The sequence below is a fragment of the Erythrolamprus reginae genome, chromosome 4 (assembly GCF_031021105.1).
Source record: "Erythrolamprus reginae isolate rEryReg1 chromosome 4, rEryReg1.hap1, whole genome shotgun sequence".
NCBI lineage: Eukaryota > Metazoa > Chordata > Lepidosauria > Squamata > Dipsadidae > Erythrolamprus > Erythrolamprus reginae.
The window spans coordinates 112,249,674-112,276,624 of record NC_091953.1 but is presented as its reverse complement, the minus strand read 5'-3'; the positions used below and the strand labels follow the sequence as shown (position 1 = coordinate 112,276,624).

At 38.0% G+C, this 26,951-nt stretch overlaps 1 protein-coding gene across 1 annotated transcript in view; it reads right to left on the bottom strand.

Moving 5' to 3' along the window:
* PCCA (propionyl-CoA carboxylase subunit alpha) overlaps positions 1-26,951 on the bottom strand; it is a 326,677-nt gene that overhangs the window by 5,403 nt on the left and 294,323 nt on the right. The window contains exon 22 of the mRNA XM_070751229.1: positions 17,026-17,166. Coding sequence (XP_070607330.1) covers positions 17,026-17,166 — 141 coding nt within the window. The remainder of the gene's footprint in view (positions 1-17,025; positions 17,167-26,951) is intronic.

Sequence of the window (26,951 nt, the reverse complement as noted above, 5' to 3'; positions counted from 1 at the left end):
TTAGAGAAATAAAAGAAGCAGCGATAGAAAGCGCTCAGGCGGTAATAGTCCTAGGTTGGAAGGATGCGACATAATGGACAATATAAAATTGGTATCGGTACATGATGGATCATATTCAGTTTGAGATCATGGATAAAAGGATGAATTTGGCCAATAAAACTGAGTGGCGGGAACTGATGAGACGATGGGACAAGATAAGAGGATATGTGGTCAGTAGAATTCGAGACCAAGCTATAAAAAATAAATTAGTATTACTTTATAATACGTAAAGAGATATATTGCTCTTGAGTTAAAGTGGTTTACAGAAAATATGCCCCCATTTTGGTGGACGGGTATGAATGCTGTCTGGTGACGGGCACTTTGAACACCGAGTACATTGTTTTCTTCTTATAAAAATCAATTTAAAATTTTGAAAAAAAATAGTTCAACATGGGCACAGGTTAACATTTAGGATTTTCCCATTGTTTGTTATACTTACAAAAAACCCACAACCCTATATACAGTGTTCCCTCAATTTTCGCGGGTTCGAACTTCACGAATAGCCTATACCACGGTTTTTCAAAAAATATTAATTAAAAAATACTTCACAGTTTTTTTCCTATACCACGTTTTTTCCCACCCAATGACATCATATGTCATCGCCAAACTAATATTTTTTGCAAATAAAAACAAAAAAATAATTATTGTTAATAAATAATTATGTTTATAAATATCAGGATCACTAAGTGTCTTATTCAATGGTGAGCACCAGTAATAATGGTGAGTAAATGGTTGTTAAGGGAATGGGAAATGGTAATTTAGGGGGTTAAAGTGTTAAGGGAAGGCTTGTGATACTGTTCATAGCCAAAAATGGTGTATTTACTTCCGCATCTCTACTTCGCGGAAATTCGACTTTCGCGGGCAGTCTCGGAACGCATCCCACGCGAAAATCAAGGGAACACTGTACTTACAAAAAACCCACAACCCTATACATTCCATCTGGAAGTTTTCTGAGTCTTTGGAGAGTAATACATGAGCTACAATGAGCTTTATACACTACTCAACTTTATACACATCAGGTCATGGTCCTCCCATCTATTTCCTTGCTGTCCATCTTTTCATCTACATTATATCATACATGAATGGATTTCACTATTTACATGACTAGAAAACCATAGAACGTTTTATCAAATGCTTATAAATTACAAACTCTTTATTTGCTGCGAGGTAAATATTCACCTCATATTGGTGGTGGACATACAATGGTCTAGATGAGCATGGCATTCCAATAGAAAAATGGTTATATGTGAAATTGACTCTGAACAGGACCAATCAATGTATTTTCCAAGCCAGAAGATTACACTATAAGCCATCTCTCTGGAAATATTGGCATGCGTTTCTTCTGTAAGGTTGAAAGATCTGTGTGAATTATATAAATATATAGGCAGACCTTCCTTCTGAATTAACACTCTCTCTTCCATGAGAAAAAATATGTTGTGGGTAAAAATAAGAACAAATCTGTTCCTTTTATATTTGAAGGCCGTCCTGATTTTGTGTATCAAATCATGGTTGTCCTTTAAAACTCAGTTCTTCTGAATTTTGTGGTGGAGTTCTCAAATAAAGAAGAATCTTAAAACAAATGTGTATCTGGAAAAAAAACAAATAATAATTGGAAGCCTTTGGAGATAAACTCACCTATTTAACTTTTTTTACCTTAAGGGAGGGAAAAAACTATTTCCATAGATACCCAATATTTAAACCTGCGGCTTTACTTCTAATAATAGTTAATTTGTCTAAAATGGTTTTAGTGGAAAGTGTCACTTAAAGCAACCACATTTAATAATTATTTCTTTATGTCAATCCTTTATAGTCTTTTCTTCCTACTGTGTTGCAAAACAGCAAATCCTAAAATTAGTCCCCAATATCTCACAATTTCCTACTTCATTCATTCTCTAGGGCTTTGTTCAGTTTCTTTCACTGCATAATTGTGTGTATCTTTTTGCCTGCCTGTATTATTTAAGCCGGAAAATGAATATCTTAAGAGATCTTTAAAATATCCTCTTTCGTCATTTAAGGATTAAGTTCAGCTTTTAAAAGCCCAGTAACTTTTCCAGAGAGATTGAGCTTGACATAAAAGTACACATATATACAAATCATATCCAACGGTATAATTTGTATTAATTAAATCCACTTGCGATTAAAATGTGTCTTTATATATCAATGGTTTTAATGAAGGTTTGAAATGGGGAAAGGGATTTATCAAGTACAATCCAAAAAAATGTATTCACCAATACCAATTTCATTCAGCCTTTCTGATTTCTAAAAAGGTAATTTTTTTTTAAAAAGGAAATGCAAATTATGTTTCAAATATATTTTTTTCATTCGGAGGAAACAGAATCAAAAGTGCTGGGATTAAAGCTAAATGTGAAAAACAATATTTAATACAGTGTTCCCTCGATTTTCGCGGGGGATGCGTTTTGAGACTGCCCGCGAAAGTCGAATTTCCGCGAAGTAGAGATGCGGAAGTAAATACACTATTTTTGGCTATGAACAGTATCACAAGCCTTCCCTTAACACTTTAAACCCCTAAATTGCAATTTCCCATTCCCTTAGCAACCATTTAGATTATTACTCACCATGTTTGTTTGTTAAAGTTTATTTAATTTTTTTAAAATTAAAGACAGACTAAACTTTGGCGAGGACATATGATGTCATCGGGCGGGAAAAACCGTGGTATAGGGAAAAAACCCGCGAAGTATTTTTTAATTAATATTTTTGAAAAACCGTGGTATAGACTTTTCGTGAAGTTTGAACCCGTGAAAATCGAGGGAACACTGTATTTCATTCTAAAATGAAGTACGCCATCAGCTTCAATGGCGTCTTGCATCGATTCTACAAATTCCATTTTTAAAGTACAGCTGTCCATTATAGCAACCGGAAGCCAAATGTGGGCTTCAACTGAGGATTTGTACAGCCTTGAAGCTTATGTAAAGAAAATTAAAATATGGCAGGGCTTCTTTAATAGTTTTTTCAAACTGGCACACAAATAACAAAAGAGTGCAAATGGTTTTTCTATGGACATTTAGGGGTACAATGAGGTCTCGGACCCGATTTTTGTAAACCTAGCCCACTTCCCTAATACTTCTGTGAGTCATCAAGACTTAATTATTGTGACAGGGTATCTTCAATGTTAGGCTTACAAAACAGTCAAAAGCCTTGCAAGTCTTTTTGATAAAACCAACCGGCCCTGATGTATTTCTCCATTCTGTCTAATTGGTGTAAAGTTTGGAGATCTGACTTTCAGTATCTTTCGCCCAGCTTGCTGCATCCTCTCCTCTGACACCAGGTCAAGGTTCACATTCGCCTCTGATTATCAAAGTGGCATTCATTAAGCGGCGGGTCTGCCTCGCACCGAAAGGAGCTAGCTGGAAGGAAAGAAACCTCGGCCCATTTACTCAGCAGATTTTAGCATTTTAAGGAGCCCCAAATGTCACCCAGCATTGCTATGTTTTGAAGAGTTTCAGCTGATGATTAATTGTGAGTGATGGGAAATAAAATCCAGTAAAGCCAGCTGCTTGCCATGGTTGGCAAAATTGCTATAATGGATCTAGGCTGCCAATTTTCCAGTTTTACTGGCAAGTCTTCCAAGTGTAATTAAGGGAAGTTATAAATGATATGGAAATCTATCAAGTCCTATTTATTTTCAGAGAACTCTTTTCCCCCGGAGACTTTTATCTTCAAGCTTATCATTTGCTTTGTTGTGCTAATGATTTCATCCATTTATTTCTATTAAAGCCCCCATATTCCATCATAACGAGATAGATCCACTTCTTTCACAAAGGTTTAAAGAAAGGGAAATCTCTTAAATCAGACCGCAAGCTTTCTGTTTTTTCCTTTTGTAAGATTTAAGGGGTGGCTTTGTTTGCTTTTGGGGAAATCCCCTTTTAAAACATTTCCATCTTTTTCTCTCCTTTTTGAATCGGCTACGAAACTTTGAAGAAGCAGCCCAGATTTTTGAGACCCCCGCCCTTTAGGAAAGAAATAAAATAAAATGTCAGCAATGTAAAAAAAAAACAAGGGGGGGTGTCCTTTGATGCTACCCATCGAGCCGAGAGTGGGGTTGCTCACTAATGTAGTTTGATTTGGAATAAAAGCATGAAAATGATGTGCACGGATCTAAAATTGGAGAGGTAAAGGATGAGTGCACCGTATTCCATTTCTCAATTTCATCCTTCAGAACCACAAAATGTGGGGTGATGCAGTCACTGGATGAGATTTACGGTAGCAGCTGTGGTCCTCCCACACAAGGGAGGACCTTCTAATGGGGTGAGGTCTGCTTAGAACAGACGGGGAGTTACAAAACAAGATATCCTATTAAGGACAAGCCCTGATATCCTGCCTGAAGAACGCAATAAGAGAGAGAGGGGGGGGGGAATTAGTCCAATTGCCTCGAGGTAACCTCAAATCCTAAGGTTTTTTGCAGCTTTAGTAAGACACACACACGCTCATTGCAAAATCTGGAGCCGTTTTCAAAAAATGCAAACGGCTTATAAATGACAGGATGCCTTTATGATGGAATATGAAAGACCAGAGGAGATAGTTAAAGGTACAATGATTGCCTGGGCGAAAAACGTTGGCCACAATATATATAGAGAGGAATGGGAACAGATTTGGAAGAGAAATATTAAATTAACAAAATCCACAATATATAAAGAAAACCAATATAAAATGCTATACCGTTGGCATCTTCCACCCAAAAGACTAGCTAAAATGCACAAAAATTACAACCCAACGTGTTGGAAATGTAAAAACACTCAAGGCACCTTCTTTCACCTATGGTGGTTATGTCCAGAGACAAGAAAATATTGGGAAAAAATAAATAATTGGTTGTGTCAAATAACAAATACAAAAATAGAATATACGCCAGAATTTTTTCTATTGGGTATTATGAGAGGTACCTATTCTAAAAATGTAAAATATTTATACTTGCATATTACAACAGCTGCAAGGATTGTATTTGCACAGAACTGGAAAAATCCGCAAATACCTGAAGACAACGAAATCATCAAGAAGATATACGACTGTGCAGAGATGGACAGATTGACAATGGAGCTTAATAATCGAAAAGAATCGGACTATTATGAAACCTGGACAAAATGGTACCAATTTCAACTAAACAATGTCGGTTGGCGGGCCCCAGGGGAAGAGCCTTCTCTGTGGCGGCCCCGACTCTCTGGAATCAACTCCCCCCAGAGATTAGAACTGCCCCTACTCTCCCTGCCTTTCGTAAACTCCTTAAAACCCACCTTTGTCGTCAGGCATGGGGGAACTGAATCACCTCCCATGGGCATGTACAATTTATGCATGGTATGTTTGTGTGTATGTTTGTTTAGAAATATGGGGTTTTTAAAATATTTTAAATTATATTTAGATTTGTCATGAAATTGTTGCATCCTGCTGTGAGCCGCCCCAAGTCTGCAGAGAGGGGCGGCATACAAATCTAAATAATAAATAAATAAATAAATAAATAAATAAATAAATAAATGGACCAAAAAAAAAGAAACTCAAAAGAAGCATTGAAATAAAACATCAAGAAATCTAAAAGTAATTAGAAGACAATGTCGATAGGAATGTATATACAATGTAGATTTATCTGTAAATATGATTGTGTACTTTAAAAAAAAAAAAGGAAAAATTTAATAAACATATATTTAAAAAATAAAAAATAAATGACAGGATGCAAAAGCAAGAGACTCAACCCCCTCCCCACCTCACCCCACCCTGTTACTCTCCAGCCACTGGGAAGCCTGCACAGGAAACGGTGCCAGTGGCATATGGCTTTCTACTGTGCTAAACATCCATACAAAAGACAGGTTCATCAGTCATTGGTATATCTGGACCAGGGGCTTAAGGGGGAGTGGGGGGGAAGGCTTCTGATGGATGCTATTTAGAGGCTGACCTGCTGCTAATACATTACCAGGGCTGGAAACTCTCCTGACATTGGAACAGCAGACCATGAAATACGGCATATGCAAGAACCTGCACCATGTTTGCCAGCTTCCCCAAAATAATAAATAAGCTATTTAAACTCGGCTGCCTAGTATTGGGCCTGCTATCAGGAAGCCTGGGTCAGTCCTGCACAGGCCAATTAATGCGCAGCATCTGCTGCACAGAAAGCAGCCCACGGAGCACTTCCGAATCATTTCGGCAATTAAAAGAAAATTGTTTCCTGCCTGTTACGACAGCAACTGTTTCAATGCAAGAGTGAACATCAAATCATTGTCTGGAGCTGAACAAAAATTAAGCCTCTTTTTTTGGGGGGGGGGGAACCGAGGAAGGAGGAGGAGAAGGGCGGGGTAGAGAGATTTCTTACGCTATAAGATCATTCTTTTGTTGCCCTGCATTGTTTTTTTTCCCCCTCTCCCTGCCAAATTAGACAGAAGGCTCGGAAGACTTTCAAGGACTTTTCTGCTGTATCACCTTCTGGCGTTCTGGGATTCCAGGAAAAGATGGATCAATATCCACCCCTCTGGCTGGTCTGTGGAACCGTTTAATTTTCAGAAGACCTCTGTATTTCAGAAATACAGTGACAAAACGACAAAATAAAACAATTGGGAGCATAAGAAAAGGCAAGACTTTTGGATTTGAGGTCGTCAAAGCTACGGTTGGAATTTCATTTCAGTGTCATCTTCAGTCTCAACACAGAAGAAATATGTTTTAACTTTTAACCACGATGGGGGCAATGGTAGCTGAAAAACCTAAATTATAAGACTTACAAGCAGTGATGGGCTACCAAAATTTTTACTACCACACTGTGGGCATGGCTCATGTATTTTGTTTCAAGATCTTTCAGTGCAAATTGGGTGTTCTGGGGTAGAACACCTCTGCCGCCAGGCATGGGGGAACTGAGATACTCTTTCCCCCTAGGCCTTTACAATTTTATGCATGGTATGTCTGTATGTATGTTTGGTTTTATAATAAGGGGTTTTAACTGTTTTAATATTGGATTGTTTATATGCTGTTTTTATTACTGTTGTTAGCCGCCCCGAGTCTACGGAGAGGGGCGGCATACAAATCCAATAAATGAATGAATGAATGAATGAATGAATGAATGAATAATAAATAAATAAATAATAAATAAATAATAAATGAATAATAAATAAATAAATAATAAATGAATAAATAAAAATAAAAAAATGAATGAATGAATGAATGAACGAACGAACGAACGAACGAATAAATAAATAAATAAACTTTCGCTACCCCACTGCGTTCCCACCCATCCGGGCAGTAGCCCACCCGATTATCTACTATATAAAGTATATGTACACACACGCACGCACAGCTCTTCTAAAATTATACACATTCAACCTCATTTATTGTGATAGGAAAAACATACCCAGAACCCAGAAGGAAAAAAAGAAAAAAAAAATCAAAATTTTGCTACCGGTACTGTGTACATGACAATACCCGTAGGAGCCCACCACTGCTTACAAGCTAGGCTTATAAAATTTATGCACGGTATGTCTGTATGTATGATTGGTTTCTTAAATTGGGGTTTTTAAATTAACTCAAATATTAGATTTGTTTATATTGTCTTATTATTGTTGTTAGCCGCCCCGAGTCTACGGAGAGGGGCGGCATACAAATCTGATAAATAATAATAAATAAATAATAATATATTTGAAAACGGGGACAAATTCTGATTGCAACGTCATTGGTTCACTGCAATCAACATTATTTACATTCTCCAACAAAAAGCATTCTCAGACGAAGAGGTGAGACAAAGGAGTGTGTGTGTGTTTGGGCTTAATAAAAAATATATGACTTTTTTTTTAATCCCTCCTTGTTTAAAACATCATGTTTACTTTATTAATATCCTGTCCTTTTTTGCAACCACCCAATTGTTTTGGCTACTGTTCATCCTTGAATTTTTCTCGGTGATTTCTTGGTATTATGTGTCTAACTATAGCCCTGATATTGTTCAAATCCATGTTTTTTTTAAAAAAGTACTGCTATTTCTCCCATACATGTTAATTCTGAAACAGGAGAGCTACCGAGATGAAAATATAATTAACAGTAATTAACAATGCTTGACAGATGATTATTAAAGTTTTTACGCCATACTCCTTTAAGGAATGAATTTAGTAGAGCGCATCCCAGATTTTCTGACCCTTGATTAACCAAAGGTCGGAGATGTTCCCTTGGCAGCAATAAGTACCAATCATTGTACTCCCACTTATCCAAAACACAACTGTTCCCAGAGGTTCGAGAAATGTCCAGGGTTCCCTTTGGGAGGTTGGGTTAGTTTAACAGCCAGAGGGAATAAATAAGCGGGGGTATAATTTTAGAAATATTTTGAGCAGGCTCCGATTGCTAAATGTTTGTTAAAGATGTGTTCTTTTGTCTACAGAAATCAGAACGTTTGCTTTTATTTTCTAATCAAATGTATTCGCTCTTCATTTGAAAACAAGGAAACCAGCCTGGTACGCTTACAGGGAAGTTTGATTGCATTACAACACCTACACTGAAATATATATGCATGTATAACATACACATACACTTTCCATACATCTACAAGCTGATTTATGCTTTTATCTTGGGCATTGGAGTGACTGAAAATGCTCTACAGTAGTCCCTCACCTATCGCTGGTGTTACGTTCCAGACCTGGTGAAATCCGCAATGGGGAATTTCTCCTCCTTCCCACCAGCTCCGGATGCCTGGAGGCGAGCAACGGCCGGCTAACCTCCCCCCCCCACTACTACTTACTCTGCGCCTGAGGAAAAGAAGGGGAGGGGGCAAAAGAATCGCCGCCCCCGAGCATTCCCGACCCACTGCTATTCTTTGCAGCAGTTCGGCCAAACGTTGTCTTTTTTGCCTCTTTTTTGCACACCGCTGCCACCGCCAACCACTAAGCGCGCCTCCAAAGACTGCCTTCTCGGCACTGGCGAGGCGGGTTGAACGAGGGGACGGGCCTCCGCCGGAGCTCAGTCCCTGCCCCGCTCATCATTCGCCCAGCCGCGGGCTGGTTGGCTTGTCCTGCCCTTCCAAACTTCTAAGCGCCGTATCTGTGCCAACGCTGACTTCAAAACCTGCAATGAAGTGAAGCCGTGGTGGGTGAAGCGCGATATAGCGAGGGACTACTGTACTGTATATTGTTTTCAATGTGAAAGGAATTTAACACACCAGTATGGAAGCAGAGTTCAATCTTGCTTAAACAAAGGGCTACAATGAAAAAAAAGAAAAAAAATGATTACATAGCTGTGTAAAATACGGCAAACAGTGTTGGGAATCCCTTAAATTTTAAACAAAGCTTCATAAAGGGTATTTTAATAAACATGGCCTTAATTATACCAGTGCTTTTGCGGGCTTCAAACCTCTGCTAATGTTAAAGCATTGAGTATTTAATTGAAAGGTAAGAGCTGAAGAACATGGAAGATATTAAAGGAAGAGGTTACAAGCAACAGGTAGGATATTTCAAATCCAACCTCATATTTTACAAGGAATCACCTTCTCCTTATTGAAGTGAAGGAAAAAGCTAGGATTGGAAGGTGTGTTTGGATTAGCTGCCTTTCAACATTTTGAGAAATGGAACAATGGCAGGACATTATCTGTAATCTGAGCAAGATAATCTCTGTTTTCTTAGGCTTTTTAGAGGGAGTGTTAGAGGGCTAAATTGTGTGAGTTTAAAATTTAATGCTGTAATTCTGAAGCCATACACTTTCCATTTGACTAGTGCAGTGTTTTTCAACCAGTGTGCCGTGTCACACTAGTGTGCCGCGAGACATGGTCATGTGTGCCGCGAAGAAGGAAGCTCAGGTTCTGGTCTCACAACTTTTTGCTGAGAGAGAGAGAGAAAGAAAGAATGAGAGAAAAAGAGAAAGAAAGCAAGAGAGAGAGAGGGAAAAGAGAAAGAAAGAGAAGGAAAGAAAGAGTGAGAGAGAGAGAAAGCAAGTGAGAGAGAGAGAGAGAGAAAAAAAAGAGAAAGAGAAAAAGAAAGCAAGAGTGACAGAGAAAGAAAGCAAGAGAGAGAGAGAGAAAAGGAGAGGAAGGGAGAGAGAGAGAGAGAGAAATGAGCAAAAAGGGAAGGAAAAAAGAGAAATGAGAAAATGATTGAGACAGAGAATGAGAGGAAAGAGAGAGAAACAAAAGAGAGAGAGAGAGAGAGAAGTGACTCTTGATTTTAAAGCATATGATAAAAAGCACCCAAAAAATAAGAGAGAACCCCCCCCCCAGCCCTCACTTGTTTTTGGAAATGGTTCAAGAGTATGTATACACACACACACACACACACACACACACACACACACACACACAAGAGGTGGGGGAGACAGGGATGGAGAAAGAGAGAAGAGTGTCTTAGGATGTAATTTTGTGTCATTTTGGTTGGTGGTGTGCCCCAGGATTTTGTAAATGTAAAAAATGTGCCGCGGCTCAAAAAAGGTTGAAAATCACTGGACTAGTGAACACTTTCAGTTTTCCTGTGAGGGTACTTAAAGTGACTTTAATGTTTCATTTTGGATCTGAAATTATTTCTGCCTGCCTTTAAAAAAATTGGTTCCTGTTGTTTTTCAGTTCTCATTTATTTACTTATTCACTCACTCACTCACTCACTTACTCCATCCATCCATCCATTGATCCATTTTGTCAAGTACGTATTGTTAGTATACATAGACATAACATAGTTTATATACATAAGATTTCATTTATAGTTTATATACACAAGATTTCATTTAATTCAGGTTTGTAAGTAGCTCTTTGAAAATACCAAAAGTACTTTTCAAATAAGTATTCTTTGGAAGTTGAAACTGTCAACCTAGGTAAAATTTGCTAAATTTGGTAATGTCAGAAAATTATCTTTGACAGATGTCAAGCTTTTGAACATTTTTTTATTGTATGTACTGTATGTTAATGATTTCATGATAATGGGAGCTTTGGATAAGTGGGCTTTCATGTCCTAGTTTAAAGCAATAAAAAGTTTTTCTTTAAAGTAACAATTTAAAATTTACCAGTACAAACAAATGCAAAATGTATTTTCGCAAAATATTTTCTGTAATGTTCAGTGGAAGTTGATTGGCAGGGCAGGACAAGCAAAAACAGATGCAGGATAGAAAAAAAAAAGATTGGTACTGATAAGAGGGAATATTAGGACAGGGGCGGTGTTCTGTCTGGGTCCCCCCAGACGCCAACACCAACCAAAAAGAGTAGCCAGACACACTGGTAAAAAGCAAAGGCAGTTTATAGAATTCAAAGCAAACACAGGTAACAAAAACAGTTCTTACAGACAGGAACACTATGAAGCTTCACAGAGGTTTCACGAAGGCCAGGCAATAAAACAGGATTCTTGCTGGCCAAAACAACACTGGAGATAATAAAACCCACGCCTCCCCCAAGTCTTCCAAACCTCTAGGCCACAAGCCAAGATCAGAGACGCCGAGAATCGAAGCAAGGTCACAGGACTCCCAGTTGATAACTCTCCACAAGACTGTAAGGGCGGGCCTGCCTTTTCAACCCTGCTGAGGAGAACCACACCCAAACCCAGCTGTTGCCAATTCAGGGATGGAAATACCTTTCTAATTGGCCCCGTCTTTGAGCTGCACGTCGCTGCCTCATGTCTATTATAGCCTGTGCGTCTTCATCCAATGAATCCAGGCTACTAGCTGGGGAGAGCCCCCCCTCCCGGGGGTCTCAGGCTGCTCTCCCTCCTCCTCTTCCTGACGTTCCTCTCCCCGGTCTGCCTGGTCCTCCCCCTCCTGTTCACTGTCCTCCTCCTCTGGGCATGGATCCAGCAGAGATCCAGACGGTCCCTGAGGAGCCTCAGGCTGAATCACAACAGGCGGTAGGCATGCTGGTGCACTTATGCACGCCCCTTACTGACCTCTAATAGGCCCTTACTGAGCTCTATAAGGCCAAAACATTCTAGGTTTCCTTCCTTCCTTCCTCCCTCCCTCTCCTTCCCTTCCTTCCTTCTTTCCTGATGTTGTTCTGCTCTAGATATTCTTGATTTATTATGGAATAAATTAATATAAATTTTTCAATAAAACAAAAAGACAGAGGGGGGGAAAAGTAGGTCTGAAGCATTAAAAATTATGAAAATTCAAAGCTTCTTTTAAATTCTCATTGTAAATACTTTATGTATATTGATGTTCAATGTCTAAAATTTGTTTTAGGCTGACATGGTGATGTCTTCAAAATGTATTACGGTACTTATATTTAAATGTAAGTAAAGAAAAGATAAGGCTCTGTTAAAGGATCCCGCTTAAGACCTTGAACTCCATAGGATAACATCCAGCTACCAGTATCTGATGATTCCCAACAAGGATGAAACCAGTAATTCAGTGACTTCTCGTGGATACTATAATTCAACACTTTTGGAATTTCGCATATTTACATGTAATATAGATTGCGCTTAGCATATGACCATAATTATTTACCCGAGTTCAAACTTGGAAATGCTATTAATACCTCGCTGTTAATATAATAAATGTATATTACATTAAAAAAGAACATAGGTGATATAAAATAAACCTACTGATGCTGTCAAACAAGGAGTATTTTTATTTAGAGATCTTATCAAACACCTTTAACTTCACATCTATTGTTCAATTCAACCTTACAATTTAAAGTGTACCCTTGTGTTTGCGCATATGCAAAACGATTTTGCACTTACTTTTCTGACCTTCAACTTTCTTCCTATCTGTCAATGTGACTTTTCAAACACAACAAAATAATTTTATACTCACTGCTGAAGATTGACAATGCCCCTTCCTTCCTTCTTTCCTTCTTTCCTTCCTTCTTTCCTTCCTTCCCTCGCTCCCTCTTTTCTGCCCTCCTGAATATAGCCCAAAATCTATACTCTTTCAAGAGCAGAGATAATCTTCCACAGCTCTGAGCAAAATAACTAAATGTTTTGATTCTAAAATTCCTCAATATCAAACATTAATATAAAATTATTCAAATTTAAAAAGTTAAAAATTTAGTCTAATAATCCACTATGTCAATTTAAAGAAAAAATAGCCAGAAAACTAAATAAAGATTACTTGGTTCTATGTGAATAAAGACATTTTGAGCTATTTTTTCTAAAACAGCCTTTCCCCATAAGGCAAACTGAAAGGTTTCAATGGTATACCCAAGGCATATCTATTTTCACTTAAAGGAAAAACAAAGAAATCTCATGAAAGGGACTTCACATGACTAAGGAGAAAAGTCTATCTGGTATAACCTGATAAAAGAGCCGAGTAGAGTGCAGTACTACAGGCCAGTAAAAGCTGATTGTAGATCTGCAGGTCAGCGGTTCAAATCTCATCACCGGCTCAAGGTTGACTCAGCCTTCCATCCTTCCGATGTGGGTAAAATGAGGACCCGGATTGTGGGGGCAATAGGCTGGCTCTGTGAAAAAGTGCTATTGCTAACATGTTGTAAGCCGCCCTAAGGAGAAGGGTGGCATTAAAAAAACCGAATAAATAAATAAATAATTTATAAACATTGGAATAGACTGTCTACATTGGAATGGACTGACTCCAATGGGGACATTTAAGTGAGATGTACGTTATCAATATTTTTTTCATTATAGACAGCCCATTAACGTAGAGTAATACCTCCTTTAATATGTTGATGGACCAAGAGGCCTAAAATCGTATATTCCTTTGAATGTAGACACACCATTATACAGAAATACAGGAATTCCTACTTATATGGTACCTGGCATACTCATGTTACCACCCAGTTGCAAGAAAGCCACCAAGCTCAGAAACAGGGACCTCACAGTTCAACTCTGACCCCTATTTGTTAATGGAGGTGGAGGCTCCCTTAGAGCATTTCTAGCTTCTGTGACTCTTTTTCCCTTTGAGGTTCCACGGCAAGCCCTTCAGTTGGAGGTTGGGGGCTTCTCACAAAAGTCCTTCAGCAGAAGAAGGACCAAGCCAAAATTCCCATCTTTTTCATCTTTCCTATTCCTTTGCGCTCACCACGCGGCTTCTGTTTCTTAATGCAGACAAAATATTCAACAAAAGCAGTTCGGCAAAAAGATGCACTTTTTAGCATGTTATTATTTGAATAACACTAATTCTACTACCCTGTTTCCCCGATAGTAAGACACCCCCGATTGTAAGACGTATCGGGGGTTTCAGGGGGGTCGGCTAATATAAGCCGTACCCCAAAAGTAAGACATATGTCTTACTTTCGGGGAAACACGGGGGTATTGCCGGGGGGAGCCCGATGCCGTCGCTTCCAAGCTCCCCGCGCGCCCCTCGCCTTCGCCTCGCCGCAGCGCCACCGCCTCTTCCCCGGCTTGGCAAAGCGAAGGACGGCGCTGGTCTGAAGCGAGCCAAGCGGGTGGCGGCTTGCAGCGAAGGCGCTCGTCCCAGCAACCGAGTCCTGCCGAGGCTCGGCTGCAAGCGGCCAGCGAGGCCGACCGGCTCCGAGGCAAGCGGCCGGAGCTGCGCCCTCCTTCGCCCGCCTCCTTTCCGGCAGGCAGGTGGGGCTGCCCAACTGCACAGAGCGGCTCCACCCCTCCAGACACACGCTTCCCCGACACGCGTCTGCGGCTCCACGCGTGCACCGAGGGAAATCCTTTGTGCCTTGCCGCCAAGCTCTCCCACCTGCTCGGTGGCCGCAAGCCTCTCCCTGCCACCGCGCTGCCGAGGGAACCGCCGCCAGGGCTTCTGCCACGCTGCCGAGCAGATCAGCTGCTGGGCGGCCGAAGAAACCTTCCCTGGGTCTTCCCCACCACCCACGCAAAGGGGAAACCCCGATCTTCGGCTCCTCGATGCTGCGTCGCCGAGAGGATCACCGCCAGGGCTGCTGCTGCGCTGCCAAGCGGATCAGAGGCTGGGCGGCCGAAGAATCTTCCCTGGGTCTTCCCCGCCGCCCAGGCAAAGGGGAAACCCCAATCTTCACCTCCTCGCTGCTGCGCCGCTGAAAGGACCCTTTCAATTTTTTTCCAATGTAAGACATACCCCGAAAGTAAGACGTAGTGGGGCTTTTGGGGGTAAAAAGAAAGTAAGACACTGTCTTACTTTCGGGGAAACACGGTACAACAAGTAGGCTTAGTAGAAAATACCCACTGTGTCTTTAAACCTCTTCCCCTCTCTCCCTCCCTCCTTCTCTCTCCCTCCCTCCCTCTCTCCTTCTCTCTTCCTCTCTCTCTCTCTCTCCCTCCCTCCTCTCTTCCTCTCTCTCTCTCTCCCTCCCTCCTTCTCCCTTCCTCTCTCTCTCCGTCCCTCCCTCCCTCCTTCTCTCTTCCTCTCTCTCTCCCTCCCTCCTTCTCTCTTACTCTCTCTCTCGCTCTCTCTCCCTCCCTCCTTCTCTCTTCCTCTTTCTCTTTCTCTCTCTCCCTCCCTCCTCTCTTACTCTCTCTCTCGCTCTCTCTCCCTCCCTCCTTCTCTCTTCCTCTTTCTCTCTCTCCCTCCCTCCTTCTCTCTTCCTCTCTCTCTCTCTCACACACACACACATTTGTTCTCTTCCTCATTTCTTCAAACTGTCTGGCATAGAGGAAAGGTTGGCTTTGCACCTTAATAGGCCAGGGGGGGGGGGAGCAAGTAATAGATACCTTTCTAATATCTGCTCAATTTCTTCTGGATATTGGCATTAGCATGGTAATAAACGTTAAGGAGAATTGCTATAGTTACTTCTTACAAACACTTTATCAGATTTTAAAGGGAGCAAGTAAAGATCAAGAGACAAAATATTTAATATATTTTTGAGAGCAAAACTCATTTTAAAGAAGTTATCTCTGAAGCACATGTTTGCACGTGTGGAACTCAAGCTAAAGCAAAACTTTAAAATGAATTGTCTTTGTAAAGCTATCTATAAATGTTAACTATAAAATATTTCAAAACGGGTGCAAATGCAAGCATATCTTCTCTTTTGTGGGGTAACAAAAAAAGTGAAGAGTTTGCAGGTTATGTTTCAGTAAAACTATACTGAACCTAACTTACATACAAATATATGTAGTAACAAGGTTCACAATATTTATGGTTTTTCTTAAGAATGATAGAGAAAAAAATTCTACATGTACTTTTTTTAAAGGTTTTTTTTGTAGTTTCCCCCCTCAAAATGTAACCCCCAACACAGAAGATGAATCAGTTGGGCAGCATGTAAATGTTTTGTATCTTCTCTGTATCTTTTGTCTTTCTACTTTTTGATAAGGGATGGCATTGCTTAACTCAGAGATATCATTCAGTTGCTTTTTCTTCTGTATAATTTAATAAAATAAAAGAATGTGAATTAATTAAAATTAAAATCAAGCTAATTTATTCAGTTGCCAGGCTGGGGAACTTTTCTAGTGTAAAATACAGGTATTCCATATATCCATATATAGTCCAGTGTGGTGTGTGTTTATTTGGGTATCTCTGTCTGTCTGTCTGTCTGTCTGTCTGTCTGTCTGTCTGTCTGTCTGTCTCACTCTCTCTCTCTCTCTGTGTGTGTGTGTAAGTAATAAATGGTATGATAGGCATGTGAGTATTCTCACATAGTTTTTAAGAAAAACCACGGGGATCAACAACTTAGGTATAAAATGTTTCACGGTTCTAATCGATATATAAAATGCAAATTATCAGTACTATCCCTCATTTTTACAGATTTTTAGAGGTTACTATTTTTATTGTTACCTGTGGTGTAACATTCCAACCATCTTATTTTAAAGTTTTAGTAGAAAAACAATATTTTCTAAGCTCTGTCAGAAAGCGCTTTTCTGCTGGAAATAAGTATATTATAAGACCAAACTACTGCTTCAAGTAGGACTAAGAAATGTATAATCTATCATTACATTCAGTCCTTATTTCATAGCAACTCATTCTGAAATTCAGCATAAATAGGAACAATTTTCCGTCATTCCCGTTATGCAATACTGGACAACTAAACATTTTTTAGGTTTGGATGTTTAAACTGTCCAATTGATCTCCAAAAGAACCAAAAATAATAAGCTTGCTTTCTAAACAGAAAAACTCCTACTGATTTTTAAAGATTTTTTTTTAAAAGTTAAAATACTTTAATGAAAAATATTTTTAATTGAAACAGACATTAAGAAAAAGAGAAGCTCTTACCAGGTCACCAGGTTTTATGGAAATTGCTACTACTGCTCCAGGCATTGGCGATCTTATGATACTCGTACTATCCTCTGTCACTTTTTCCAGCATGTATTTGCTCAGTTCTGCAGCAAGTTGGCTCAACACACGCAATTTGTACTTGGGAAAAGGAAAAGAGACGAGAAAGAACTGTTACAAAAGCAAATTATATCAAAGCAGTATTGATTATTTTTTTTAAAAGAGCATGGTATCTAAAATCTAGAACAAGTATGTGCTAATATCTTAATCTTGCTTGGACATCTGGAAAATGAAAAAAAAAAGATATTGGTACCAGACTAAATTTGATAAGAATTAAAATACCCTAAAATAGAAAATACAATTTGCATCTTTAATAAAGTAAACTAATATTTTAAAATATATCTGTATTATAGATTTCATTATATATAATCCAGTATTTGTCATTATATACACTTTAACAAAATAGAACAAATTTTGTCTTTCTGCAAATGTTCAATTTGCAGTTTATTTTGTACATTACAAACCTTAACTAAAATGATTGTATTATTTTAATACCAGTTATATACACAGCTCAAAAAAATAAAGGGAACACTAAAACAACAGAATATAACTCCAAGTAAATCAAACTTCTGTGAAATCAAACTGTCCACTTAGGAAGAAACACTGATTGACAATCAATTTCACATGCTGTTGTGCACATTCAACTTTGTACAGAACAAAGTATTCAATGAGAATACTTCATTCATTCAGATCTAGGATGTGTTATTTGAGTGTTCCCTTTATTTTTTTGAGCAGTATATTATGTGCACTTTCTCTCTCTCTATCTTCTGTCAGTCATGCTTCCAAGAAGTAAATGTAAGAAAATTGATAACTTATTCAAGAGGTATAGCCCTATTAATGTACAAAACTAAAGATATTCCTCAAAAAAAAAGTGAAACAAAAAGATAGTTTTAATTTTTGCCTAAAAGTACAAAGCCCGCAGGTTGCAGTCTCTAAGATCATAGAATTGTGAAAATATAAGTTCAATTTAAGTAAACTATCAAAATAATCAGTACAAGCTAGTAAATTTACAAGTAAATGTTTTTGAACTTTCTGTGCTTTGTAAACAGGTTTGAACATTTTAATGTTAATGGAGCCAAAATGATTGCCAATATTTCAAGAGGGAAAATATATTCTCAGTTTTTACTATTTACTAATATATTTTACAAAGACACTGAAATTAATTTAATTTCATCTTTTTATATGGTCATCTGTTTTTAAAACTTGTTCTGGACATTGCTTTTAGGCTTCCAGCAGATGGCGACAGGAGTCCATGAGAAACTTTATTTTTGGCTATTAGTAGACAAAAGAACAAATGCAGCTCTTGGTTTTTAAAAAAATGTGAGTATTAGAATAGCAGATAATAATGTAATATACACTGAGACCAACCAGCCACGATATCTAGGATTTCTGATTGTTTTAACTCAGGTTTCACTAGTAGATCCTTCAGAAATTTAATAGCCCCAAAATGCAAATAAAATTAAATATTTTGGCTTTGATAACCAATCTATCACTTCTGAATACCTCAAGGAATTTGCTACAATAATCCATCTGTGGTAGGGTCTCTGCCCATTGAAAAGCAATATACAATCAGGGTTATGCCTAATATCACATATAATATAATATATTATAATAATATATAATATAATAATAATAATATAGTCTGGAGGACAGAAGAGAAAGGGGGGACATGATCAAAACATTTAAATATGTTAAAGGGATAAATAAGATCCAGGAGGGAAGTGTTTTTAATAGGAAAGTGAACACAAGAACAAGGGGACACAATCTGAGGTTAGTTGGGGGAAAGATCAAAAGCAACATGAGAAAATATTATTTTACTGAAAGAGTAGTAGATGCTTGGAACAAACTTCCAGCAGACGTGGTTGGTAAATCCACAGTAACTGAATTTAAACATGCCTGGGATAAACATATATCCATCCTAAAATAAAATATAGGAAATAGTATAAGGGCAGACTAGATGGACCATGAGGTCTTTTTCTGCTGTCAATCTTCTATGTTTCTATGTAGTATTATATAATAAAGTAAGACAAACAAATTAATAATGTTTGACCATTGAATCTCAGGATGCATTCTCAAACAGATCTTTTAGAAATAATTGGGCATAACCTTATCAGCATAATTCCATTTCATCTTGAAAGAGCGGAGTGGATGGGTCCCATCGTAGGTTAGCAAACATGCCCTAGAAACTGTCCAATGATCTAGTACATCTATTGTAATGGAATGATTGACATGTTTAAGAGAAAGTGTTCATTATTTCCAGATTTCTCAGTTTAGAGAAAGCAACCCTACATTGTAAAGAATACTGTTTAAATCCTCTGATTTATCCACAAAGTAATAATGTAACCAGAGACAGGCTAGGGAGCTACTGTACTTCAACCTAATAGTTTACATTTTATTTCTTGGTTACCAGAAGAACACTTAGTCCATCGAGACATACCAAACAGAAGATCAAAGTGATAATACATTTCATGCTTTTATATAATTCTCGTTCATTTTTGTGAGATTTTAATATCTCTTTGTAATAGGAGGGGAGAGCATTAAATACATCAGTTTGAGATATTATACTGTGCTGTTATGTGCTCTGTAAATAAGCTATTTAAAAAAAAAAGTTATTCTGCAAAACCAAACAGGATGGATATATTTTTAAACCCTTTATAACGAAAGCTAAGCTAAACAACATTCCCCGTTCTCTCCCCCTCCCTCCCCCTCCGCCCCCCCCCCCATATATAGGCACTTAAATTAACCAGGGCACCCATATACAGTAGGAATCATCATTTATGCACAAATCAGCAAGGATGTCACCAAATAAAATCTTCAACCTAATTTATGTAATTTTACATAATTAAAATTAATTATTCCATATTTAGGAAATTTTGCTTCACAACATTGAGTTAAAAACTGTTTTTGTTGCCTTGTATGTAACTTGGATAACTTTCACCCAAAGAGATAGATTATTATTGTGAAGACTACATTTTAATTTATTTCTATTATTCACTGATTTCTAGAGAAATGTACATCTAAAAATACATAGACTTTTCATATTATCTTGAGATTCCCCCACGAAAAAAGTCCCCTGGAGCACTAGCATCATTATTATAAAACATACTTCCCCACCACAAACACCCATACATCCCACAAACACAAAATAGATTCGTTTTGATAAAAACAATGTATATGGACTTTCTGTAATAAAGACTTAGGAATCTGTTGTGATACATGCAGGCATCTGAGTAAGAACCACAATTAATAAAATACATAAAGTGGATTACAAATGATATGATACAATTCTAAAAACTAAGGTTTACTTGTTATTTTTTTTAAATCTAATTTTTTTAAAATTAAAGTGACTTTAAATCATAAGTTTGTCCATTGCAATTTACAATTTCCGAGGGAGAAAAACATTTTCCAATTGCAATACACAAATAACTATCTCATAGAATCTCTTTTCAAGCAAAATGCACATATGACACAAAGAACATAGCAAGGACCTTAATGGGATTTATAGCAAAAGTTATCAGAATTGTTATGTTCCACAATAGGCCAAATAACATATTCTGCTTACACTGTGAGTTTTCAATGTACTAACATGTACTAAGATCTGATGGTGTTTAAAGGATATGGTTCTTTCTGCAAATTATAATGGCAATGGTATTTTTGTCTTCCTTCTGTTAAAATTTATCTAAGTTATACGGCAAGACAAAAAATAAATTATAATACCAATTATCTGAAAAGTATCCATTCATCGGAGAATGAATTACTGTATAAAGTTATACCTGAATGTAATTTATATCAAAGGCTAAAGGAAATGTCATTCCAATGTAGATTGGAAATGATGATTAGACCTTAGAAAGAAACACAAATCCAGGTAGATCTCTAGGTCACTATCAGATATTATATGCTGCCCTGGCTTCATACTGCAAAATATGTTTTCTTTTGATATATTTTTAGGCTTTAAAAAAATCTGTAGCACTTCAAAAGTAAGCGTTGCATGTTTCTGAAAGTAACTCAAGTTTGCAACGTTAAATGGAAAACAGTTTCAGTTCTCACAATCAGCCATCAACCAGTATCAGAGAATATATCTGAGATTGCACAGAATAGACACTCAAAGTGTCTCCTGACTGCTGTGTAGCACAAGCTTCCTTGTCTCCATTATGTTCCCTACCAATCCTTCTGCTTATTCCTATTTTAGTATTCCCCTCTCTCTGGATACTTTCTCTGCAGGACTCTTTGCTTTGCTTGGAATGAGATGTGAGAGCCAGTAAGCAAAGAGGCTTTTAAAATGCAGGCCTTTGTTATTGATGGGCTTATTCCTTTTCTTTTTGTATTTGTTTATTGTTCTTTGGCTTGTTTGGGGGGGTGGGGGGTGAAAAAGAGCTATTGTAATTTTTTTTAAAAAAGTTAGCTTCAACAGTGAACTTTTAGGGGGGAAATCCTTTGGAAGCACAGTGATGGACTTGCCCACGCACAGGATGTTAAAAGTGTTATAAAGTGGACCCTTTTCTGTTTTAAAGAAAATGCTATTTGGTGAATATTTTGGCTTCGTAGAATCTCAGTTATTTATTTATTTATTTTATTTATTAATCAGATTTGTATGCTGCCCCTCTCCGCAGACTCGGGGCGGCTCACAGCAATAATAATAATACAATATAAACAAATATAATATTTAAGTTAATTTAAAACCCCAATTTAGAAACCAATCATACATACTAGCATACCATGCATACATTTTATAAGCCTAGGGGGAGGGAAAGTATCAATTCCCCCATGCCTGACGACAGAGGTGGGTTTTAAGGAGCTTACGAAAGGCTAGGAGGGTGGGGGCAACTCTGATATCTGGGGGGAGTTGGTTCCAAAGGGTCGGGGCCGCCACAGAGAAGGCTCTTCTCCTGGGCCCCGCCAAATGACATTGTTTAGTTGACGGGACCCGGAGAAGGCCAAATCTGGGACCTAACTGGTCGCTGGGATTCGTGCGGCAGAAGGCGGTCCCTGAGTTAACATCATGCGTCTTCCCAAAAGCATTCCTTCATCAAATAGTTTCTCAGTTTAAGAAAAAAACAGTTTGAATCAGTGGGGTCTATGGATTGCGCAGTATCAGGGTGTCCAGGGGGAAAGCATTTTAAATTCCCTGATATTACCCTGACATTTCCCTGTAACTTGCCATTTAGTTAAGACGCGGTCATAGATGACATCATACCAAACGGCTAAGCCATGGAGAAATATTGGTAGCTGACGAAGCAAGCTGTTGCCACAGTTATGCTCATTTTTGCTTGACTCTGCCAGGCAGCGCAGGTTTTCCAGGTTTGCTGGACACCTGAGCACATATCAAGGATGTTAACTTCTGGACTGGTTCAAGAAGAAATGTAACTTGAGGAAATGTAAATGTGAAAATGGGAGAAGACCATAAGAACTCAACAATACCTGGCTCTGAATGGGGGAGTAGACTGAAAGCTTTCAAACATCGCCAACTTCACCAAATACAGCACAACTACTTCTTGATTGCAAGCGGGATGAATTGAAAAGTGACTGGGCCTTGCATGAAAAAAAGGATTTTAAAGTTTTTTAAAAATAAAGCAAAGATTGAGGGACGAATGTTGCAGAAGTCCAGTTGAATTAACTTACTGAAGTGGGGGAAAGACAGCATGAATTAGGAATTGCAAACAGAAAATGTAATTGCAAAGAAAAAATAATACTGACCACAAGCTTGCATGAAAAAAGGATTTTAAAGTTTAAAAATAAAGCAAAGATTGAGGGACAAATGTTGCAGAAGACCAGTTGAATTAACTTACTGAAGTGGGGGAAAGATAGCATGAATTAGGAATTGCAAACAGAAAATGTAATTGCAGAGAAAAAATAATACTGACCACAAGCTGCTTCAAACCTCCTTAAGTAAGGCATCAGTCACACCTTGCTTCATTCACAAGTGTTCTTGTAGTGGAAGCTAGATTTGCTAGTTTATACACTCCAACATGCTCCTTTAGGCAAGCATTTCCCAAGAAGGACTAGGCCTTACAAAGCAGATTCCTTTGGCTTTAAGTTAAGGTTGACCAATCAGAGTCAAAAGCACAGGGAAATAGACTGTGTGTGTGTGCAGCTACAACACAGACAAGGTAAAATGAACAGATAACAACTCAGCTGTTTGAATAGCCGCGCTCTGTACATCTGTAGTCAGTGGAGCAGTCTGTTAACATAATGCTTTGACAACTCCATCAGTGTAGTCTCAAGGTTCTTGTCAATCAGGACACATCATTTAATACAACAGCACTCAAAGGATTTTCCCTCCTATAAGCCAAATGACAGCATATCTACAGCTCTATTTACACCAGCACTTACTTCTGTTTACAAGGCTCTCGTAATTAGAAAGTATGCAACAGGCAGCAATATTATTCAGATCTCCATTTTGCCAGCCTGCCATGCAAAGTGTGATCTTACTTCACAGAGTCATGCTAAATGACAAAAGCGCTATTTTTCTTCGGTCTCTGCGCTCAGACAGCACTTCATTTGCAGCTATCTATAATTAGATTAATGGTGTAGTGCGGCACAAAGAAGGCCCACTTTACATCAGCTAGCATATGAATTAGGACAAACACTTATTTCAATTCCAGGCAGAGAAAAGCAGTGACTAGGGTATTTAGCATACCCTTTATGGTGGAATGAGATGTTAATTGTGTACCATTTACCTCTAAACTGCTTGCTTGTTGTATAAATCACTGGACTAATTGATGCAGAAATAGAAACGTAGCCACAGGCAAGAAAGCAGGGGAATGAGAGCTGAAGGTGGTGGATAAAGGATTATCCAGTAAAAAAACCGTATGGAGATGAGGTTCCTTTGAAACCTGCTCATGAGCTGAAGACTTCTTGAAAAACTACAAATAAGTGACATAGTGATGTGTTGAGAAAGAGTTTACCTCATGGCTTAAGGAACAGCGTATTGAGGAGAGAGAGAAAGTAAGGGACATCAGCAGAAAACTAAATTGTGTTTTCAAGTGAATTCCAGTAAGATGACATGTTAGTTTGTTGTAGGAAAGCCAAATCCAGTAACCATTGCTTTATTATGATTCTAATTCTTTATGGACTAGAAGCTATTTTATCCGATGCATGAAAAGGGCTCCAATCCACAAAGGGACTTTTGGTTATTAGAAAATTAGAAGTACAAGAAATAAATAACTTGGGTACAATTAAGAGTTTTTATTTCAGATATCAAAAGAATCCGTCTTGTTCAGTAAGTAGACTTTTTTGGGAGGGAAACAGAAACAACTAGAAAATTATGCAAGAGAAAAACCAAGAAAAGGCTGAATGGGAATTAGAGAATTAACAGTTATAAATAAGGTAATTCTCAGAAAGTAACAATTGCAAAGATTTGCAAAACACAAATGTTCCACAAATGTTCATAGGCTCAAAACAACTTTTTCAGAGTTTTCCCACTGTAAGTAGTCAATGTGGTAAAAGGGGAAAGCATTTTGTCATATTGCTCACAAAGGTCAGCCATCAACTCATTGTAATATATATTGTGTTCTTATTTCTTACTATTGCCAAATAACTGATAGTATCTTCCCAATTCTATTGAAGAGGTTTTACATACTAAATTTTTCAATATAAAAATAATCTTTGCATTGAGTAACATAAAATTGCTTTGTTTGAACTGTGTATTTTGTAACATTTGTATTTTGTGTAACCTGGTAAACACTTGAAATAAAATTCTAGATTATATTCCAATTTTAATTCATATTTCAGGAAAAATGGATATACAGTGTTCCCTCGATTTTCGCGGGTTCGAACTTTGCGGAAAGTCTATACCACGGTTTTTCAAAAATATTAAATAAAAAATACTTTGCGGGTTTTTTCCCTATACCATGGTTTTTCCCACCCGATGACGTCATATGTCATCGCCAAACTTTCATCTGCCTTTATTAATAAATATTTTTTTAATAAACTTTAATAAATAAACATGGTGAGTAATAATCTGAATGGTTGCTAAGGGAATGGAAAATTGCAATTTAGGGGTTTAAAGTGTTAAGGGAAGGCTTGTGACACTGTTCATAGCCAAAAATAGTGTATTTACTTCCGCATCTCTACTTCGCAGAAATTCGACTTTTGCAGGCGGTCTCGGAACGCATCCCTGCGAAAAGCGAGGGAACACTGTACTTCACATTTATTTTTAAAGTATGCAGAATATGTGAACTATATTCTGAATACAAAAAGGGTTTAGCCATTTATTTGTGACTATCAAAGTCCTGAATCTAACTGGAAGCATGGGACATAAGCATTATCAAAACTAGGAAAAAAACATGAGATGAGAGAAATGTATTCATATTATAAATCTGAAAACAAAAATGAATACCTCTTTAACTTTATGGCTAGCTTAAGAAAGTTTGGGAATGACAATTTTCCCTAGCAGAGCTATTTAGTATTTTGAGTCACAATTTGTTCCATAGTTCTAATTATCTCCGTGACAAAATTATAAAAGTTGGAATCTGAAAATGATTCAAAACATGTAGCATTAGCTGTATAAGCCAGACATATTCTAAATAAAGAGTGGTATTCTGAATGAGGTTGGTGCAATTAATGAATTGATTCATTAAAGCAGTTGTTTGTGTGTGTGAAAAAAAGTGTATTTCGGTGGAATATTGTCTGGACGTGGTCTGACCAAAGAATTGAAAACTACTGCAAAACAATTCCTGCTTAATTAATCTTTCCAGACCCCCCAGAAGGATATCACAGTATCACAGAATTAGAGCTGACACGGGGGAATGAGAAGGTATGAGCTAACTATTTCAGGCAAATTTGTATAGAAGATTACAAGCCCTGAAAAAGAGGAGAGCATGAGAAACTCAAAATAAACCTCTCCATTTTGTTTAGTATAGATGGAACAGAAAAAATCTGGACACCCATCTTATGAATGGTACGCTCTTATGGTATAGTACACTCTCTGTGTGTATTATAAAGACCAAGAACCATTCTTTTTTTTTTTTAAAGAATGGAATGGAATAACCTCCAAATGGTGCTAATTCACTTACATAAAATCACCCAGAAGGATTCTCATTCTTCCCATATGTTCCATCTTTCAGAATCCATAGTAAAACTACATGTTAATTTGATTTTGTGGAAAAGAAACATCACTGATGTAACTTAATAAAGTAACCCCTGAAGGATTTAGCAATGCAAGAAATCATATATATATATATATATATATATTTAAAAAAAAACTCAACTCATCCCACAATCTATGTTGAAAGTAGATGATGGGTTTCAGGCAGTGGTGGGCTACGAGCCGGAACGCTAAACTGTGCTTGCCACCACGGCTTGTAAGTTCTTGCGGGACTAGCGCGATTTTGCTGCTGCACCTGTGGAGATAGCAAAACCGCGCACAGAGCCGCAGGTAAAACCTCACCGAAACACAGCCGCAATTTTGCTACCTCCACAGACGCAGCAGTAAAATCGTGCTGGTCCCGCAAGAACTTACGAGCCGCGGCGGCGAGCACAATTTAGCATTCCAGCTCGTAGTCCATCGCTGGTTTCAGGCCTGGAAGATGTGAAAGTCACTGAGAAAATTATATTACTTAATTTTTCAGTTAAAGGCCAAAACAAACATGCTTGCTAGGAAATTTTAAAAAGGCCATTGTGAAAAAACTAAGTGGTATAGACAAATGCCATTGCCAATGTAAAAACTCAACCAAATTGCTAAACCACTGAGTGACTGATAGTGGTGGCAATTGCAACTCCTTTGGTGACTCCAGAAACCTGTCAGCTAAAATGAAGAGATTATCTTCCTCCTCTGAGAGTTAAGAAACACATTATTTGATGAGCTTGCCACTGCATGCAGTGTAGAAGCATGAAAGCATAAAGTATAAGAAAGGTAGTTTCATTTT